General features: G+C 38.9%; 1 protein-coding gene across 2 annotated transcripts in view; it reads left to right on the plus strand.

Moving 5' to 3' along the window:
* FOSL2 (FOS like 2, AP-1 transcription factor subunit) overlaps positions 1 to 11051 on the plus strand; it is a 28750-nt gene extending 17699 nt beyond the window's left edge. For both annotated transcript variants that reach the window (XM_034427992.3, XM_034427993.3), the window contains exons 2-4: positions 3877 to 4131; positions 7612 to 7719; positions 9987 to 11051. In XM_034427992.3, the coding sequence (XP_034283883.1) occupies positions 3877 to 4131; positions 7612 to 7719; positions 9987 to 10496 (873 nt within the window). In that variant the 3' untranslated portion in view covers positions 10497 to 11051. The remainder of the gene's footprint in view (positions 1 to 3876; positions 4132 to 7611; positions 7720 to 9986) is intronic.
* The last annotated feature ends 7495 nt before the right edge of the window (positions 11052 to 18546 follow it).

Below are 18546 nucleotides of genomic sequence, written 5' to 3' on the forward strand. Positions count from 1 at the left end.
AGTACTATATATACTGACTTGAGTTCCTGATTTAAAAACCAGAATAGATACCTGACAAATAAATACAAATGATTAAGCTCCCACATTTTCTACAATCTTCTTCCATATTCCAAGCAAGCCTGAATCCTGCAGTAAATATCACAGTGCTGAAAGTATTCTTAGCTCCTGTTCTTAACAGTGACATTTGAAGTTATTTAGCTTTTAGTTTGTTTCACTAACTTAATATCTATAGCAGTGACAGCTAAGCTTTTCAGCACCGAGTGCTGAAACTGGAGCGCGCACATGCGTGCCAGAGTGCCGGAACCTGGAAGAGAGCAGCTGGCTGGTGCGTGTGTGCGCGGCAGCCAGCTGCTCTTCCGGATTCTGTTGTGTGCATGCGCACTGGCCAGCTGGTCTCTTCCGGGTTCTGGTATGCAAATGCGCACTGGCCAGCTGTCCAGCACACATGCGCGCAGCAGAACCCAGAAGAGTAGCTGGTGACGGCATGCGTGCCCACAGAGAGGGCTCTGTGTGCCACCTCTGGCAGACGTGCCATAGATTCGCCATCACGGATCTATAGTATTAAGTTGTTTTTGTATGGCCAAGAATATACTTAATAGATTTACTTTTTTTTGCGCAGAAATATCTATTGTTTGTTCGCTTGTTTTTCTTTCCAGAGTTAAGTTTCACTCTCTGAGTAAGTTGCTTGTGCTTTATTATCCTGTTTCCACAAACAAAATTCAGAAATTTGTGCTAATAACTTTTCAAAGAAACACTCCAGGATTGATTTTTTTTCTTCCTCTTGATGAAACCACATGAAATATGTATGCATTCCATAAATAATCTCCTTTTTTAAAGTCAATAATGTGCTTCAAACGTAAGGATAAAAATTTGCAACTTTTGTTTACCCAATCCCTTGACAAACTGGAAGTGCTCAGTGGGTTTTTCCCCAGCAATACATAGAAATGTTTGAACTTTTCAGTCTTCTTATCTATTCTAACCACACCACACAAATCTTTGCTTTCATGTTTTCCAGTTTTCTGCAACGCTTCAAACGCCAATTTACCTGGAGGCTCCAGCCAATCTAATGAGTGCAGTCTATCCCAACCATTTCTGTCTTTGTATTATGTTAAAAAGTCACCTCTGAGTAATACGAAAATATTTCTTTAAATTGGCAGCAACAACTTATTTAATAACATAGCCCTATTTATTTGTGCTATGAGAATTCTGCTGTTAGTGACACAAGTGTCATCAATTTGCTAAAATAATTTACACATTATGCTTAATATAACTCAAAAATAACACAGTCGTTATGGAAGGGAGTGCTTCATGTAAGCACTTTGGAGAAGTTGGTCAAGGCAAGGCATCCCTAATGTGTAGGTTTCTGCTTTGAGTGAATCGGTTTAATACAATTCAACTTTGTCCCTTTAATTGTTTTTTACATAGTATATTTAAGCTGCAATCCAAGAAGATCAATTAGTGTGTTTATTTCATATAAATTGTTGGCTAGTCATCTGCAAATTACAATGTATTCTGCCCAATGCTAAAGAGGAACCAAAAGCATTTTTCAGTTTAACTGTCTGCTCTCACTTCTGGATTGTTTTAAAGAAATCATTGGCTGCTCCAATGTATAGAATGAGAAATAGAAGTGTCTAGTATTTAATGGGTCGAGAGATTTATGCTATATTGTTTGGCTTGCAAATAAATATTTAAAGTTTGTATATTTAAAAAGATTCATACAAAATAAAATCCACTCAAAGATGCTGATTTATATTAATAGAAAATATTTTTTAATTTATTTTCATATCCTACCTAGTATTTAAATCAATACTGGGACCATAAAAAGCTTGCTCCAGTACACCAGTCAGTTCTTCAGGGTGTGACAGAATAGGTAGATAATGGATGTCCTTCCTAATACTTTAGGATTAATTGGAACAAAGAACCACAGCAATGTTTGGAAGGATGAATTGCAACTTCTCCAATTATTAAAATATTACTCCTACATAACAATTGGAAATACTGTCTCTTTCAATATTTTTAATAATTTACATATTTGTATATGTAACTCAATGTATCTGTATGTTTTTATCACGTCTGAAGCTATAAAATTGTGTGTGTTAACATTACATAAAAATCAACTTTCAAAGAATAATTCCTCTTCGAACATCTTCTAGCTTAACTATTGAAGCATCAAAAAAATATGTCGTAAGAGTTAGAGTTGAAGATGGAAAAGATACAATTGTACTGTACTTAAAATTGAGAAGCAGGAAAAGGGAAAACATACCAACAGAAGAAGAATTGATAAAAAAAGTCCTAGAATGTGCCGAGATGAACAAATTAACAAAAGAGCTCAAAGAAAAGGAAGATACGGAATATTATATAATCTGGAATAAATGGTATAAGTGGCTAGAGACTAGAAATAATGGATAATAAAAATAGGGGTGAATTTGAAAATGGAAAGAATGAATATGATAATGTATAGAATGTATAAAATCAATATGATTGTTAAGAAGTATAATGTAATTAAAAGAGAAAGGGACAAGAAGAAAATGAAATAGTATAAAGGGAATCGGGGGAGAATGTAAATATTAGAAGATGACCATCACGAAGTAGCTGTAAAAAGAGAGTATATATATATATATATATATATATATGTTTTGTGCTTGGTGTTTGTCGTATTGTGTTATAATAAATTGGGAAACAAATTCATTTACAGGTAGCCCTTAAACTTACAATCATAATTGAAACAGGAATTTCAGTCACCAACTGATGTAGTTGTTAAATGGGTCAAAAACACGATCAGATCAGATTTTATTACCATTTTTTACTATAGTCATTAAGTGAATGATCTGGTTAAGTGAATCCAGGTTCCCCAATTGACTTTGCTTGTAGGAGGCTGGTTGGAAAGCTTCCAAATTCAATAATGTGTTCACTTGAGACTGCACCCATTGTAAATGCAAGTCAACTGCCAAACGCCCAAATTGCAATCGCATGACCCAAGGGGATAGTACAGTGGTTGTAAGCTTAGAATGGGTCATAAGTCACTTTTCCAGGATCACTGTAACTTCAAGTGAAGTTTGCATGAAATATCATTAGTTTTTTCCAGATAATATTCTTGTACTCACAGTCTAGAAACTCTTACTTGTCTGGATAAGAATGTTCTGAAGAAAAATTAGGTCTGCTTATATGGGAAAATATTGCTTAAATTAGCAAGCACTAAGTTGAAAACAGAGCTCAGAACGAGAAAGCATACTATCATTTCAATTAACTAATATAAAACAAAATCTCACAATTATGCTGAAATCATGCAGCAATATGGAAGTATCTGCTATCTGATGGAAATCTTACCATATTTCTTGTAATTTTGTTGATCCTCAAGAATGAAGTATTTGCTAATTATTCTTCTAGTTGTACAAAGCATTTTCTTTGGATATTAATAGCAATAGCATTTAGACTTTTATACCGCTTCATACTGCTTTACAGCCCTCTCTAAGCGGTTTATAGAGTCAGCATATTGCCCCCAACAATCTGGACCCTCATTTTACCCACCTCAGAAGGATGGAAGGCTGAGTCAACCTTGAGCCGGTGACACTCAAACTGTCAAACTGCTGGCAGCCGGTGGTCAGCAGAAGTAGCCTGCAGTACTGCATTCTAACTACCGCGTCACCACGGCACTTAAGGTTGTGAATTAATCCCTGGCATCTCCAGTTAAAAGTATTTTTCAGAATACTCTATTCCAGATCATGTATAACTGCTTTCAGCAAGGATGCTCAGATGAATTAGATGCACATCATTTTCATTTGATGGAAAAGCCATGCATGTATTTGTCCTGGAGTTCTTTGGCATCCTGTGTTTTCATTTAAATAGGTTTCTGACTTGTCTCTCTGTGTCTTCTAGAAATTCCGGGTCGATATGCCAGGATCGAGCAACACATTTATTCCTACTCTCAACGCAATAACCACCAGCCAAGACCTACAGTGGATGGTTCAGCCCACCGTGATAACCTCCATGCCAAGTGCCTACTCTCGCTCGCATCCCTACAGCCACGCATTGCCCAACCTGTCTTCAGTTACTGGACACACAGCCCTACAAAGGCCTGGTGTTATTAAAACCATTGGGACCACTGTGGGCAGGAGGAGAAGAGATGAGCAGGTAGCTCCGTTATTTAAAACAACTAACGGAATGGATTTGATATTGAATGTAACATCTTAAGCCTGTGCTTCAAAGTTGGTGGCAACTGACAATAGATTTATGCATTACCTGAATTAGCTTGAAGGAATACTGACTTCAGTATAAGCCATAGAATCTTGAATAACAAAGCTGGAAAGATTTGTAGAGTTAAGGTAGAAAGTTGACACCAATCAGGACTGACAGCTTTCAGCAAGCTAAATTATTAGCCCAATCTGATGTGATACCCCTGCTTAAGTTTTCATTTGTATCAATGTTTTAATAGTGTCTCCTTCAGTGATAGTTTCACTAGAACATGTGGATTCCAAAAGCATTGGAAAGGTTCACTCTCTCATTTTCATTGCAACTAAATTGTTGGTTGTAACTCATGTGTAAGGCTTAAGATAATACAAAATGCCATTCTTTGTTGTCTGGTGGACATCTATGCAGTAACTTCTCAAATAAAGGGAATCCAAGAATCTTGTATTGCTGAATAATTATCAGGAATTCTGAGCAAAATGTAAATCGCTAAATAGATTACTAAAGCCAGGCTTATTGGTGCATGTCAACATTCAGCCAATATTGTTGTTGTTTATTTTGAATTTTTATTTTATTTTATACACAAACAAACATTTAATACATCAGTCATCCCTCCCATGCGACATCTCAGTGTTTTCTCCGTGACTTCATCTTCTTTTTGTTGTTTCTTCTGTCTTCATTTTCACCAAATCTATTATAACATTTCTCCAAAAGTACAATATTCTAATTATACCATTTTTTTACATAGCTATTAATTTACTAATCTGTATCTCTTTTCTAACCAATGGTAAAATTGATCCCATATCTTCACCCAATATTGTTAAATGTTATTGGATTAGTATTTAACTTTTTAAAAACTTTTTGTATTTGGAGATTTACATAACTACGGTAAGAACCAAAGATCTAGGGAGATGGAAATATAATATGAGGTTGCTAGTTAAGGCAGCAGCCCTGTATTTCTCTCTAATGGGTAGCTCTGTCCTAAGAACATAAGGACTGTTCCCCTGGAAATGCCCAAAGCATGCCAAACAGTCCTTCCCACAGTAGCCAACTGTATTCCTCTGGATAATCCATAAGAGGGCAAAAGGTAATAATCTCCTGCTCTTCCTGAGCAACTAATTTAGAGATAAATATATATCTGAATTTGAAGGTAACACATTACTCATTATGCTATGGCATAATGCGGTTTCTATGCCTCTGGTTTAGTGTGTTGTGCAAACCCACCCATTATGGCATAAGGATATGTACAGAAACCAGGCCACAATGGCAAATTGAAACAATGTTTAAAATAAGGCCAGGCTTAGCACGATGGGTGAGTGCTGTCCTAACTGCTACAGCTAGTCATTATCGAGAGCCAATGGGGTGCAGCGACGAAGTTGTTGGACTAGACGTCAGGCAATTCATATTCTAGTCAACCCTCAGCCACAGAAACTTATGTACTTACATTGAGCCAGTTGCTCCCTCTCAGCCCAGCCTATCTCATAAACAGTCTGTAGTAGGGAAAATAGGAGAAAACACTGTGTCACCTTGAGCTCCTGAATGAAAAGTAAGATAGAAATCAAATAAACAATCAGTGGTGTTTTCTTTCATTGGTAGAGGCCCATTTTAAAGCCATTAAGGCTCAGGATTAGTGCGATTTCTTTTGATTATTTATTTATTTATTTATTTATTTATTTATTTATTTACATAATTATTCACATAATTCTCAGTACAGTTGATGGCTATGAATGCTACTGTTCAAAGAATCTGGAACACAAGTAGGTGGGTGCAGTGTCGCAATCAAAGCTCCGCCCCTTTGATTGCAACAGTGCATCCATTTTCATATCTTGATTTCCCCTCTCACCTCCGCTGATCTGCAATGGATCTGGCTCAGGGGTGGGTTCTACTTACCTTTACTACCGGTTCGCTACGGGATCACACATGCTTGCTTCGCGCGCGCGTGCCTTGCTTCTGCACATGCGCAGATCGCTGATGATGACATCCGGGGTAGTGGGCGGGGCCTCCCACCAGTTTACTACTGGTTCTTGCAAACCAGTCCGAACTGGGGGCGACCCACCACTGATCTGGCTGGACCTTACCTTGGCTATTCAGGAATAAGGAGAAGGATCAGAGAGTTAACAATGTAGCTGAGAATAGGATAAAACCCAGTCGCTGGGCATGGGTGCCATTCAACTATTTTGCATTGGGGTCATGTTTCTAATTTCTAGTTTGTCGTTAGATTCAAGAAAGAAGTTGATTAGAATTAGATACTTGACTAGAATAAGAAAACCTTTGGGTGGCTTAATTCCTTTTTCATTGTAGCAGATGGTTAACTATAGTTAGGATACTGAAGTGGTTTTGAGATAACTGTTATCTCTGCCACATGTGCAGGTGGGAGGAGAGGGCAGAGAAGTTACTAGAAATCTGAGTTTATCTACAGTCCCCCCCAAAAAGCATTGATTCTCCTCTCCAGGCTGTGTGTGGGCATAATGAAACACACTACACACCCTCCATGACATTTATCTCCTATTGCTTAAAGGCTGCCTGATGATGCAGGAAATGTAGGGTCTTATCTTAAAAAGTCAGAGGTAGGAGAGGAAAGAATGGAAAGGCAGCCCTTTTGATTTGATTAGGGTTATTCCAGTTTGTTCAGCCCCCTGGACCTTGGCTTCTGACCTTCCAGTTAATGACTGTTGTCCCAGGAGAAGAAGCACACAGATTTTTTTCCTAAGAAAGAAAAACTTGCAACATCTTCCTATACTCTTACCTCACAAACCACCCACATTGCGAAACTACCGAGAGACTTCTATCTTTGCATTCAGCCTTAACTGCAGATTCATTGTTTTCTTGCCCAATCTTCCTGTGGTTTCCCCACTCCTGTGCTCTTCCCCCACCTTGCTATCACTTTTTCTTTCTCCCCAGTGGCTCCAGTGCTGTATTATATCTTGATTTGAGAAAGAGTGTTTTCTCAGAGCCCCTGGATCCCTATGAAGGAGCCTCAGTTCTGACACCCAGAATTGCATTGTTCAGCTAGTAACATGATAGCTTTTGAAGTAACTGGTTTATCTTCACCAGTCTTCAGGCCCTAATTGCTATCACCTTCCAGACTAGTATAGTGTTTGAGGTTAAGAAGTTGGACAAGAACTGGGGGAGATCCAGGTTCAAGTTCACCTTGAGTCATGGAAACTCACTGGGTGACTTTGGGCCACTCACACATTCTCCATTCAAATCACATTACAAAGTGGTTATTGTGGAAAAAATGGAGGGAGGATGGGTTGTCAATAGATTTGCCTTGAGCTCCTGAAGGGAAAGCAGAATATAAATCAGTTGAACAATACATGAAAAGTGAAAATTAAACCATGGGTTCATCAGTTGAATCATATTTCTCATTGATTCATCCCAAACTACCATCTTGAACTAATGTTTTGTTCATTTGCTTATCTACAGTTATCACCTGAAGAAGAAGAGAAGAGAAGAATTAGAAGAGAAAGGAACAAACTAGCAGCAGCAAAATGCCGTAACAGGCGCCGAGAGCTGACTGAGAAACTCCAGGCAGTATGTATTTTGCACAAATCTCCTCCTTTCTGGTTATGTCCTTTGTTTTTTGTAAGATAAAATGAAGAGTTGTTGAATTGAGCTCAACACACAGTGACTTCATGGACAAACGGTATCATTTTCTTGAAAACAATATTGATGTAGTTTACCACTGATGTCCATTTTAACCTATAGTCTTGGAATTTCTGAATAGCCTCCTGCCCAATTGCTAAAATAGGCCTGCCTCTGCACATGAGGCTGGATAACTTTGTAAATAGGGCATATAATATCCTGATTTTTTGTGACTACGTGATACAAGATGAACTAACACGGTGATAGCGAATCTATGGCATGCGTGCCACAGGTGGCACGCGGAACCATATCTGTGGGCATGTGAGCGTTGTCCTAGCTCAGCATGGATGCGTGCACTGGCCAGCTGATTTTTGGGCCTTCTGGAAGTTGGGAAATGAACCGTTTCTGGCCTCTGAAGGGTGGAGAAGGCTGTTTTTGCCCTCCCCAGGCTCCAAGAAAGCCTCTTAGAGCCTAGAGAGAGTGAAAAATGGGCCTTCTGGTCCCACTGAAAGTCGGGAAACGGGCCGTTTCCGGCCTCTGGGGGGTGGGAAAGGCCGTTTTCACACTTCCTAGGCTCTTAGAAAGCCTCTGGAGCCTGGGGAGGGCAAAAACAGGCCTACTGGGCCCACTGGTAACCTTTTTGCCATCACATACCAAAAGCGGTAGGAACGTGAAGGGGTCGCATGCACATGCACGGGTGGGGCATTGAATTATGGGTGTGGGCACACGCATGCGCACAACCTCCCCGCGCTCCCCCCGCTTTTGGCACGCAATGGCAAAAAGGTTAGCCATCGCTGATCTAACATTTTATTATTTTTGTTTGGTATCATGACATTTCTAAAACTCTAAAGGCTTGCTGAATCACTGCTAAAGTTGAGAGCTGCCCCATGGAGATTCTTGCGATGGTTGGGAGGTTTTTGGCACATGGTGGAAATTTGGGGTGAAAAGAAAACTTTATTACAGAGCTAAATGGTTCTTCAGAAGGTACATATCCGATGCCTGCATTAGGGAATAGGGAAAGTGCTGGGAATTGGTTAACAAAAGGATAAGAATAAAGTAATAAAGCTGAATATGTATGAATAGTGATCTTACCCACTTTTCCTCATTCTGCTTATATCAGATAATCATACAAATATGTTGGAGTAAACACTTAAAAATGTTAAAAAATGACCTAAGATTTTTTTTTTAAAAAAGCAAATGCCTATAGAGTATTTCTTTCTTCATGACCAGCAAAAGAACTACAATTATCTCAAACCTGTTTTGCATACATATCTTTTTGGAGATCATATTTTTGTTGCAAGAATGCATTTATACTCCGTTACAGGCAAATTGTGTTGCACCTTTACTTGTAAGGCAAATGAGAGCATTAATCTTGCAATCATTCCAGTTTTTTACCTATTAAATTGATTCAAATTTATCAAAACAGCCAGTAGGTGTACATGGACAACATCCTGTCTTTGATAGATTCTTATGGTGACAGGTACTTAATTGCAAATAAACGAAGTAAATTTTGGGGAGGAGCTTAACTTTTGAATATGAATATCAGTGTAGTAAATTTTTGTCAGAAAATGTTTTGTGTTTTGGGTGTTTCAAACCTGCTTTCAGATCTCTATCTAGCCTTTAAATGGCCAGCCACCAGTCCTTAGACAAGTAATAGAATCACTCAGAGGCCCTAGTCCAGTGATGGCTAACCTTTTTGCCATTGCGTGCCAAAAACAGGGGGAACGTGGGGGGATCACCCGCGTGCGTGTCCACACCCATGATTCAATGCGCCCCGCCCCCCGCTTATGCACACACAACCCCCCCCTCTTTTGGCCCAGTGGGCCCGTTAGGCCCGTTTTGCACCCTCCCCAGGCTCCAGAGCCATTCTAGGAGCCTGGGGAGGGCGAAAATGGCCTCCCCCCTGGAGGCCCTCCAGAGACCGAAAACAGCCTGTTTCCCGATTTCCGGTGGGCCCAGAAGGCCCAAAAATCAGCTGGCGAGCATGCGCATGCATGTCGGAGCTGCGCTAGGGAAACGTTTGCGTGCCTACCGATATGACTCCATGTGCCACCTGTGGTTCGCCATCACGGACCTAGTCCATCCCCCTTACTGCTGCCAATACGTATTCTGCTACAATTGCTAAAGTGAAGTAAAGCCTGTTTATCTTGAAATCCCTTCTTGGAATGCTGGTTGCTGTTCTTCTTGCTGACCATCTCTTTATCTTGGATCTACAGGAAACAGAGGAGCTGGAGGAGGAGAAATCAGTGCTGCAAAAGGAGATTGCTGATCTAGAGAAAGAGAAAGAGAGGCTGAAATTCATGTTAATGGCTCATAGCCCCATGTGCAAGATCAGCCCCGAGGGGCATCGAACCCCTCCACCTCATAGCCTCCAGGCCCTGAGGACTGGAATGAGTGGTCCTGTGGTGGTGAAGCAAGAGCCTGTGGAGGAAGAGATCCCCTCTTCCTCTTCAGATCCTGAAAAAGGGCAGAGATCTGTCATTAAGCCCATCAGCATTGTTGGGGGGTTTTATGGAGAAGAGCCACTCAACACACCTATTGTGGTGACTTCGACTCCTGCTGTTACCCCTGGAACATCCAACTTGGTCTTCACCTATCCCAGCGTGCTAGACCAGGATTCACCACTCTCCCCATCAGAATCCTGTTCCAAAGCTCACCGGAGGAGCAGCAGCAGTGGGGATCAGTCATCTGATTCCTTGAACTCTCCAACTCTACTGGCGCTGTAACCCTTTAGCCACCACTCCACCCAGTTACTGTTGGGGGGAAAAGCCCCACCTCAAGATCAGAGACAGCACAATGGCATTCGAGCACAAGGCCAACAAGAGCCAGGAAAGGAAATGTTGTTGCTCCAGATATTTCCTTAGACAGGAAGACTAGAACAAATGAAAGCTATATCAGTCTGGAGTTGGTAAGCAGCAGTCACAATCCCAAGACCCAACAGTGAGGGGTTTTCCCTCATTCACCAGTTACTGCAGTGGATGTGACCATCCATAAATTGCTAGCCGTTTTCCTGTTAGGCTGATGAATGGACTGTCTGACCTGGCTCCTTCTTCTGGACTAAGTAGTACATTCCAGTTAGTTGATCTCATTTGGGCCTTAACATTTTCTTGATTTTTGTTGGATACCATGACATTTCGAAAACTGTAAAGGCTTGCTGAACCACTGCTGATATTGAGACCTGCCTCCTGGGAATGTTTGCCATATTGGGTGGCTTTTGGCACATGGTGGAAGTTTTGGGGGGAGAAGGGAAATTTATTACAGGTCCAAATGGTTCTTCAAAAGTTACACATCCAGTGTCTTCATTAGGGAATGGGGAAAGTGATGGGGAAACTGATTAACAAAAAGAGAAGAGTTTCCGTGAAGACAATAGAGAACAGTGCACTGTTTGTGTCTACAAAGGCTGTATCTGCAACATACCTTCGTCAGTGGGCCAGGAGTGGTGCCAAGAGGGCTGGGGAAATGCCAGAGTGGGTTTCCACTAAGCCTTTGTTTCTGGCATGATGTCTTCTGTAATTAGTGTTTGTCAAATCTGTTGCAGGACCCTGTGTTTTCTTTCCTTTTGGCTGCCAGCCAACCACTTTGGGTGTGATGCAGCTTCCTCTGAAGTATGCCCGAATCACATGCTGGTGCTGTTTTTCAAACAAAGCTACCAGCTTCCAGGTTGCGGACGGTTGCCTTTGCCCAGTGCTGCCATTCTTCTTGCGGCTGATCAGGAAAGGGGATTAATTTGAGGGAGAATGTGCAAGAAGCTCCCTTGAAGAAATTTCCCCCTTTGGCTAAATTTTGATCAGAGGGACCTGGCCAGGATTATGCACATTGCCATCTGATGGTGTCAGGCCAAATCAGTCCTTTTTCTGGTCCTAGAGATCACTAAAGAAAAATGGATTCTGCACTTTGCTTCCCGCTGCACTTGGTTTCCAACTCTTAACTAAATATGGCTGATAAAAACAAAATCTGTGCTCACTACTGAAAAAGGCAGCATGTTTCACTTATGTACATCCCCTATAGTGCCAAGCGTTGATGCAACTGTACTTAAAGAATTTGCAGATTTTAGCAGGGATACCCACAGATAAATTGGAGAGAGGTTAGTTATATCTTCATCTGGAAGTAGACAGTTTTATTCTAAAACTTGTTCTTTACAAAATACACAATATAGCTCAAGTTAACGGTGAACATATTAATGACTAGGTCTTCTTTTATGTGATCTGTGGTGAGCAAGGCAAGGAAGCTGATAGATTTTTTTACCCCATTGTGCTCTTCAGAGATCAGCTTCTTGTGTTTGGGCGGGATCTTCTTCAAGCCATTTTAACTCCTGCGGTGAGCATCTTTGCCTCTTCAAGCTTTGCCTTAACAGCTAGGAAACTGCCGTCTTGATTCAAAGTTGATTTTCGTTGATATCAGTGATCACATTCCTGTTTATTTTTAATGCGTCTGGATCACAGCCATAGTTAGGAATATAATGCTAGGCTATTTGATCAGAGTTTCTAGTTTAATGAAGTTCAGTGACCTAACTGAATTCTAGGGAATTTGAGTACTGTAAAGGTATTGTTTGATTCAAGTGGAGCTCAGTTCTTGGTAATTTCATGGACATGCATATGTCATTTTTTGGACAACGTTGGTGGCTTGCCTTCTTCAAGGATATTTTTGGACTCCAGTCTAATTTGCAATCTGGGATTCCCTAGAGGTCTCCCAAATATTGACTAGATCCAAAACAAGTTCCACTTAGTTTCTAAACCCAGAAATGACTGATGGAGTTTCATTATCTATTTTTGCCTATGCTGGCCATAGGACGAAAAAAAAATCTGGCTACTGGTAGTACATCTGACCTCTAAACATGCCCTAGACATTACTTAACACTATCAAGTTTCTGTTTATAGCAATAAAAGCCAAACATTTGCTTTATAGGAAAAAAAGGGTGTACAAACTGATTTTTCTAACTGTTATCTCCTATGTTTATTGAAATAATTTAAATCAGCCGTCCCAATTTATGCTCTACGTGCAACAGGATAGTCTGAGCCAAAAGTCATGTGGTGAACAAGAGTTTTTCTGTAAACATGTTGAGCTGTATCATATTGAGGAAGGCTGGTATAAAACAAGAATAAAAAGTTGTCTGGAACTGCTTTCATATGCACACGATAAGAATGTTGTATTGCTCAAGATTCAGACTTCAGCATCTCATGTTTGGTATTTTAAGGAGGATTCTGATCTTAATGGGAAGGGAAAGCCAGCATCTTCTTGTCACTAGAATCAATAGGAACTGCCCAATATACTTACGTCAGAAGTAAGGGACCAATGCTTCTCTGCCTTAGTGTTTCAGAAATAAAATTCCCATAGTTCATTTAGCACAAATTCCATCTCCTTAGGAATTGCTGGAAAACTAAACAGTAAATAAAATTAAATAATTTGACCTGCAATCTTGGAAGTTAAATGATTATTGGCAGAAGGGGACAATATTCTGTGAAAATTCTCATTCTATTAATGTTGTTCCAGTAGCTGGGTTAGGTATTCAGTTCCATGTTGAATCTATGACCTTGCCATCATTCTGCAGATAAACCTGCAGCTAATACGTGTTTTTTTCAAGAAGTGTTGCTCCAGAAAACTGGAAGAATTGAAAAAAGTATCCGAGTAGTGATCCTTGACCCTAACCCTAATCCATGAAGCAGGACATGATGGTGCTGAGATCAATCAGATAGAAAGTAGAAAAATGTTTCAAACTTTGCTGAAGGAACAGCAATCTTAAAGGATGCTTCTAGATAGCTAGACTTCTATAATTGGTTCTGGTTGTAGTGTCCGATCTCTCCAGATAATTTTAGCTTGCTTCTCATTTCATTTTTATATCAGTGGCTTTGTGTGTGTCAGTTGGATGATGGTTCCTGAAACCTAGCAAAAGTAGATTTATATTTGGTTCATCCAGTCTTGTTATTTCAAGCAGGTTGAAGTAAATGAGTCCATTATGCTCTTCCAGTAAGTGGTATCTTTGTGGCTAATAGGTTTTGGTCAACCTTGGTTAATTAATGTGTTCAGATTGAGCACTGCCATATTTTGGGTAGTTAAATCCAGCTTTTTTTCCAGGTTTGGCTTTTCTTTGGCATCTTTTTAAATATGCACATTTATACCCTTGAAATGGCATATTTGCATTTTCCCTTCTGCCTCACAGGTGTAAATGCTGTAAAATGTTCGCATGGCACAAACTCTTCTGTTTTGGCTTTTTCTTCCACAAGCTTCTGACAGAGACCTATGTTTTATAATTCTCCCAACTTGCTGAAGATGACGTAGTAGTAGGAATTATTTAGCCTCTTGAGAGCAATATAGGATGGCATCTTGCACACGGCTGGTGGTGATAAAGTAACATCTCAGATCTAGTAGTATAGTATGGTATAGTTCTGTGAGTAACACGCTTGTGTGTGAAGTCCTAATAACAGCTTTTGTGCAATAAAGCAAACTTGAGAAGTTTTGTAGAATATGTTGTATCCAAATTTTTTTACAATCTATAGGGTTTATACCAAACTTGAGATATTTAAGTATCTGATCTGGCAATGTTTTGCCCAGCTATTTAAAGACTTATATGCATGCCTTGATAGAAAGCAATTCCTGTTCTTGCAGTATTTTTGGGGTGGGGGGGTGGGGGAGCATCTTTTCCAGAGGAAAAAAATCTATTTGTCTCCCAACACTAATGCATTTTCTCGCTTTAAATTCCTGCTTCCTACCCATTCTTAGTTCTAATGTTTATACTTGACTTTTTATTTCCATTAGAACACAATCCAGCAAACTCTTTGCTTTGCAGCTTCTATTAATTTCAACCTGATTTGACCTGATGACACAGCTAGGAGTGGTGTAGTCAATGGGTTTAATGGATTTTGCTTATTAAACCAGCTGAGTACTTGTGATATAATAGGACCTGAGGTGGTCATATCAGTATCAATGGATTTTTTTAAAAAAAATATCCTTATTATATTGTTTTATTTAATTCATCCACTAAGTTCATTTGAACTTAGCAGTATGCTGCTTCTGTATTCCACCCAGTCATAAAAACACTCATTATTTCTTATTTATTGGCAAGCAAACATTTTTTGTGTCGGCTACAGTGAATCTGCCCACCATTAATTAAACAACTTGTTCCTATTTTTTATGCCAAAATGAAATTAATCAGAGAGGGTCAACTATTTTAAAAGAGAATGCAAATGATAGCATATCTATCTTGGTTTTTTTTTTTTTTTTTTTACATAGACATATAATGTTTACATCTTTTTCTTTGCCGCAGATCTGGATTTGAAAAAAAATATTTTTCTCTACTGATTTTTAAAATCTTGATTTTTTTCTTTTTTAAATAAAAAATAGTTAGACATGGTAAGGGTTAATAATTTCTCCCCTTCCCTTTGTATAATTTTTCAATGAATTGTCTTGGTGCTTCATTTTGGTTCTCATTGTTGTTCTGCTCAAATCTGCACGAATATCTATTCTGTTTAGAAATGGTTTACTAGTCTCAGTTTCATGTTCTTTTCATTCATGAGAATTGTTTTCTTTGTGGGGGAAGGGTGTTCATTAAGCCATAAGTATCTATCTGTGCAATAAACACTAGGCAAGTGCTTTCAGAAAAGGTTGGGATATCAGTTATAATGTGCTTTGCAGGCAAAATTTTCCAGGGCTTTTCTAAGTAGGGCTGCCTCAATTGCTGAATGAAACAGACTTATCACTTTCTGTTTCTCCAAAAAACAGAATATGATCCTATGATCACGTTCAACATTCCATTTAGATGGCATTTTTGCATATCAGTATAATCCTAGTGCGTGTTTTATTCCAATTTATTAAAAATCCATTCTGCAGGCAGAAAGATCTAAAATAGGCAAGCAGAATATGATTTAATTTCCACAGCAAGAGTAAAAACGATGGCCTCCCATTACATCCATTGATTTGCGTGAATTGGTGTTTGTTTTTTTTAATTGGCAACAAAGAATGTTGATATGATTCCATATCCAGGCTGATGGAATAGATTGTCTAACGCTGTTCTTGGCATACACAAAGGGAAAGAATATCATGGCAAAAAAAAAAAAAAAAAAACCCCAACGGGAAATCTGCAAGAACACCAAATTGTATACGTATATGCATATTTTCTAATTATAGAAAACAAAGCCAGAAGAACTGAAGGAAGTAAGCGTTTTTATGTCTTTCTCTGCAAATCTCATGAGATTAATAAATACCATAAAGATTAGGAGAAATTGGGGAGGGGTGGGAGAAGCACTAAAACTTACTATCTATGGAAGGGGTAGGGGATACATAAAATGTACAGAGAAATGGTTTCTAAAAATGAACTTTCAATCTTCTTCAAATTATAAGATAGAACAAGAACATTCTCTCACAGTAAAAGACTATTTTTCTGTCCTAAAAAGGATTCTGCTTCCTTCCCACTCTTGAATTTTAATACTGTTCTGATTCTTTTGTGGCTGTTTTGACGTAGGAAAACCAGAATTATGTGTTGAAAATAGACATTTGGTCTGTCTCAGTGAGCAGATAAATGCTGTGCATGTGTATAGATTCTACTGTGTAGTCCCAATAAATATTGGTAAGAAAAAGTGCATCTTCATTAGCACAGTAAATTGATGGTATAAAATGAAAGAATGCTTTAGGATCAAAGGGCCCGATTCTTTCTTTGTTTATATGACTGTGGTCTTAAATGCATTCACCTTAGATGTACAGTATGTACACCAGTGTTAAAATTGGTAGAAAAAAAATGTTTCAGTGATTTTATTTTTCCCATCACATATATAAATCCATAGAGATCTTTATTTTTTCTTTCCACACATCCAAAAGTTTTGAATTTCTTTTTCCCCAACACAGGGTGAAATAAGTTTGGATAGGAGTGATTAAATTGGGAGCCCTTTTCTGAATGTCTGTGTAAGATCTCTCATTGGCAGAGAAGCTTGCCGGGGAGGTCATCTTATTCCTTTTCTTGTAATGCAGGCCTACAATATTTGCACTAAAATTAACAAAAATAATGGTATGGAGGTGGTTTAAAGAAAGGTTGCTGCTATGAAAGAAAGAACTTAAAAGAATGGCCGTGCTTTTACAGATTTTAATGTACCATTTTGTAAAATGAAATCAGTCTAGATGGAAAAGAATGAAGGTTTTATATGTATGTGTGTGTATAAAATTATAATTATTATTTTTTACTTTCTCTTGCTGTTCATTTCCACATCCCACTTGATTCTCTTCTGTGTTCTTTCATTGCTACTTTTGTGATTGTGTTCATTAACCCCATCCCCAAGTTTAAACACTTGTAAATGATGCTTTCATGGCACTGCGGACACCTTTTTTTTTGTTTGTACAGTGAGAGCTAACTGGAGTTCTTCTCTCTCTTCAGTTGAATTCATTAAAAAAATTCTTTGTTATGACCAACTGAATGTTTACATTTTCCTTCTCTCAAGAATGGCGAAGGTTGCCACTTGCTTCTTGGCGTGGTGATTCAGAGGGCAGCTTTCGTCAGAAGAAAAGGAGTCTCTGAAATTCAGGATTTGGGATGATTTGGGAAATGCTAGGTGCACACGCTCTTATGTATGACAACTTTTCACAAATATTTCTCTCTTTCTGTGCAGAACAGACAAAGAATATTAAAAAAAGATACTGGCCTCATAAACAAAAATAGTTCCTCTCAATTCCAGGATTGAACACCTATGTTCATGTGCACTCATACATACACACGTCCATGACAATTGGAAGAATGCAGGACTACTATTTAAAAAAAAAAAGCTTAGTAATGACTCTCATGAAATTCACTTTTGATACTAAGTGCTGCTGCTGTGCCTGGCATATGACTGACGTCAGAAACAGGAGCAGCAGGCCACAGAACACAGTGTTGCTACTAAAGTTTTAAAATGCAGTAAGCACTTTGTTTTGGTCCCTATTAAAAATACTTCTCAAAACTCCTTCAGAGGATGTCTGCGTGCCGTGTAGATGCTATATTCTGTTCTGGCTTCATTCCAGATGAAGCAGAAATTGATGCCATTTCTAGCCCAATTGTTTTTGACCATTTTGGTAATACAGGAAACAAAATTGTCTATATACTTAGCCAGTTGCTTGATACTGAATCAAGCAAGCTATTTATTTAATATTGTCTGGCAGAAAGCTGTGCAACTTTTACTTGCTCTTTTTAAAAAACAACACTGAAAGAAATAATCAAACTTAGTCATACATCCCTTGCCAAATGCAGCATTCTCAGCTAACAGTAGGGATGTATCGGTTAGATTTGTGACACCTTTTAAGTGCAATCAAAGTTTTGCCCTGCAAGGCAAGCTAGGATTTCTAATCTAAGGACTACTTTATTACTTATATATACCAACTAGAAGGCATATGCAATCTATAGCCCCTTGGAATTTAGGGGAATAAACACTCAGTTATTCCTGGATTCACCGATGTATATACCAAGTGCTGCACTTAGAAATCGTATTTGTCCACAAGGTTCTTTTCAAATAGTGTCAAATTATTTTTCTTTAAAGATTATAAAATTTATCTGCACAATTCCTACCTAAGTTGTTTTTCAGCTTCAACACACAGCCTCACACACAAACTGGCATCTCGGCGCAGTTGCTATAATTTGAATCTGAAGGCTGAAATTATGTGGCAAACCTCAACTCCCTTTCTCTGAGAAACTGAGTTAATCCATCACTCTTTTCCTTCTCACAGGAATTTGTTATTTTGGTCCCTTCTTTTCTTCCTCTTTTTAATACCCCAAATAAATATGATAAAAGCTTTTTCCTTAGCAGTTTGCTTTCGGAAAGTGCT

The sequence above is a fragment of the Pantherophis guttatus genome, chromosome 1 (assembly GCF_059756535.1).
Source record: "Pantherophis guttatus breed Tessera chromosome 1, ASM5975653v1, whole genome shotgun sequence".
NCBI lineage: Eukaryota > Metazoa > Chordata > Lepidosauria > Squamata > Colubridae > Pantherophis > Pantherophis guttatus.